This window comes from Myzus persicae, unplaced genomic scaffold (genome assembly GCF_001856785.1).
Source record: "Myzus persicae strain clone G006 unplaced genomic scaffold, MPER_G0061.0, whole genome shotgun sequence".
Taxonomy (NCBI): domain Eukaryota; kingdom Metazoa; phylum Arthropoda; class Insecta; order Hemiptera; family Aphididae; genus Myzus; species Myzus persicae.
In genome coordinates this window covers 466-3,769 of record NW_019102029.1, presented here as the reverse complement: position 1 = coordinate 3,769, position 3,304 = coordinate 466, and the positions used below count along the sequence as shown (strand labels likewise).

Below are 3,304 nucleotides of genomic sequence, written 5' to 3'. Positions count from 1 at the left end.
CGGCGAAATCGACTTCTATTTCGGATGAAGAAACATGAAGTAGGTGACTTAATGTTTCATCTGTAAGTCGATTTCTATGTTTTGATTTAATATACATTTAAAGATGTTCAATACCAGATAACAATTATCATATAGATAAGATAGAGTATAGACTATTACATTATAGATTACAGAGTATAGACGATAAAGTTTAAAATACCTATACCTAATGCAATTTGAAAATGTAGCGCGGGCCAGATAAAAAAGGCTCGCGGGCCGCCAGTTGCCCACCCCTGGTGTATATGATGATAGAATATGTTAACTTATCCAAATAAAACCATTTTTTAATAATATTTACTTGGCATTCACCATACTGTGTATATGTGGCTGGTTCTAATGCCCAGATATGTTTTTCATGTGTAGCGTATGAATATTTTGATTCTTTAATTTCTTGTTTAGTGCTTTCAAGTCTAAGTCTTGCATGTAAATAATCTTGAAGTAATGTGTAAAGTGGATGTTCACAAATTTGGAAAAATTTTAATTCTGTATGATTAAATTCTTCAATACACTCTTGTAATCCAAATAATAATTTATTTTGATAATATTCTGCCAGTTGTTCATCGTTAAATGGAGTTAAAGATTCAAAAGGTGTTTCATTAATTGGTGAACTACATAATTCATTGTATATTGGAGCACAAGGAGTTGGTAATGAACCAACAGAGCAAGGAATTGAAATCGGTAGAATAGATGAAGGTGTTATATTTTTAGCTGTAGATTCTTCAATAACGTTCTCTGTATCAGATATTTTAGTAGTGTCATTATTTAAATAACTGACACTATCATTAACTTCTTTTGAAAGTTCTGTACTTAAAAAAATATCATTGAATGCTTCGTGAAGAGCATTTTCAACATCATCCACTGCAGAAGAATTGAGCACATTGTCTATAGGTTCTGGTTCTTCAACATATATCTGCAACCAAAAAAATTGTTAAAAATGACCAAATGAAATTACATTATTTACAAGTTTGATGATTTTCAAATAACTATCTTATAAATTAAGTTTGAAAAAAAAAACATTTATTTTGTTGAAAAAAAAACTAAAATTATGAACATGATATATTAAGGACTTATTTAGAAATGTCTTAGGGGAGGAGGGGGAGTACGAACAAAAAATTCAAATAAAAAAATTATATTTTTATCTCAAAATAATGTAACAAAAAAGGATAAAATATGGAGAATGGGTAGAGCAAAGCCCCTCCTTGAATATGCATCTGTTCATCATATTAGTTTACTGAGCTTGGACATGTTTAGAACTATTTCAAATATCTCACTTTAACCATTATTATACTTTCTTAATGCAAAAACATGCCTATTTTTTAATAATATATTGTGCACTAAGAAATTATTGTCACAATGATAAATTGGTAATAACTAATTAATAGTTGGAATATATTTATATTTAGACGCATACGTGGACGTGCATGAAAGTTGGAATGTTTATTTTTTATGAAGGAAAAGGAACATAATAATTAATATCTAATAGCGAGTAAAGTAATCAATTTTTTTCAAGTTATCCATTATTTGGGCTGGTTAAAACTTTCGATCTCTTTTATAAAAAACTAAAATGACACCACTGAATAATATTATCATACTGTTCATAAATACCATATTCTAGATAGGTAATAAAACAGAATTAAAAGTTGTTGAATAAATGTCAACAGGAAACAAAATTTTCACGAGTGAATAATCAACAGGCGTACACATTATGAACATTGTTTCAAAGGTTTGGAAAAATCGGATTTTTTTCATTTAAAATGCCCAACTGGTAAACATAAATATAAAGTTACCTACTGTAACAAAACGAGAATGTATAATATACACACATTACATAACGAGTTCATAACAAAGGGGCAAGTCTGTATAGAATTACAACAGGATCAAACGGCCTTGATAGAAAAACCAAATGAACCGGAAAACTGTGAGCCAAGTACCACTCAGACAGAGAAAAATACGAGGACACGTTTTTTTCATCTTCACATTTTAAACTGTTGTTTGTTAGACGTAAATTGATTACCTAACTATAATATACAAATACAAAGGATGAAAGGCTTCTTAATTCTGATTTCGTTTCGGAAATAACACCGTTATGCAGATGTCGTACATACTTTGGCCGGGTGTTTGGTCTCAGACGGAGAGCGAGTTTTTGGCCTTTGTCGTTCCATACCGACGAAATCAAATCATATTTTCTCAAGCGTTAAACGTTCGACGGACAACGGCGAGCGCAGATCGTAAACAATTACGGTCACCCAACCATCGAGCACGGTGCGAGACATTCGTCGACTGTCGTGCAAACAAGCAAATTGCGACTTTTCCAATATATTTTTTTGTCTTATCCGTTTTTATCGTTGTTTTTAATCATGTTTGTTTCGTTTTATCTCTTGTTGGTGACAACAATAACAATAAAATCAGCTGCTGCTACTGAGCGAGTGATTATCACAGTATCAACATAACATCAGCTGTTGTCGTTGGAACGGCGGGGGTGCCTGTGGCTGCCCTTCAGCAGCGTCGTCGCGTTGGCAACCGTGTCCGTTATCGCGGTCACCGGTCACCCGCGAACGATACGCATTGGCGAACAGCTGGTGCTGCTGCTGCAAGTCCGTGATAATATCGGGTCGGTCGGACGTTTGGTAGGAAAAAGGTGGAAATACCACCGCGAACGGCCCGCGGAGATTCCCCGACGTACAGCACGATTGTTCCGTTATGAGTGGCGGCCACAGTCGCCGGTCGATCAGTGTCCGTGTGTGGGGCTGACCAACAAGTCGCTGCCGTTCGGTCGCCGATGTTGTTGAACACGTCCAGTACAGTGCTATGGCTTCGCGTATAACGTCCGGTGCTCGGTTGTGCGTTCGCGCCAGTATCGACAAACTCGTGTGCAATTTGTCCAGAAGTCGTCACCACAATGCGGTGGAAACGGCCGCCGTCCGTCGGGGCTCGGACAGGATGCTGCAATGTTACCAGGTCAGTACCCACTGAGCTGGGCGCTTATCGTCGGAAGGGCGGGCTCGGTCCGTGGTTTTGCAAAGTTGTAGTACAGTGTTGTTGTTATTTTTTCACTTCCTCGGGGAGTCCTTCGTCCAAGGTCCTTTCAATGACTTTTTACGAGACTGGGATTTTTGGCAACGGTCCCTGCGACAAGATGTCTTACAGGAGCGTATGCCAATATATACACAAACGCCACAACTCGACAATCGTTTCTACTCTTTGTCTAGGTAGGCTTTTGAACTTACAACTAGGCATCGATCAGTAGTTCTTATACTCTTGAGTC

At 36.9% G+C, this 3,304-nt stretch overlaps 1 protein-coding gene across 1 annotated transcript; it reads right to left on the bottom strand.

Moving 5' to 3' along the window:
* Positions 1-58: 58 nt before the first annotated feature.
* On the bottom strand, positions 59-2,347 carry LOC111031048. The gene is made up of 2 exons (XM_022310834.1): positions 2,145-2,347; positions 59-949 (listed from the first exon to the last, which is right to left on the bottom strand). Exons 1-2 carry the CDS (start codon positions 2,199-2,201, stop codon positions 206-208), a joined length of 801 nt encoding a protein of 266 aa, XP_022166526.1. The 5' UTR covers positions 2,202-2,347; the 3' UTR covers positions 59-205.
* Between the last annotated feature and the right edge of the window lie 957 nt (positions 2,348-3,304).

Bases quoted from the DNA above. Each gene is read 5' to 3' on its own strand.
- LOC111031048 (XM_022310834.1), bottom strand. From the start codon at position 2,201: ATGGAACGACAAAGGCCAAAAACTCGCTCTCCGTCTGAGACCAAACAC. The intron at 950-2,144 runs GTATGTACGACA...TTTTGGTTGCAG, and splicing joins AGACCAAACACCCGGCCAAA to ATATATGTTGAAGAACCAGA.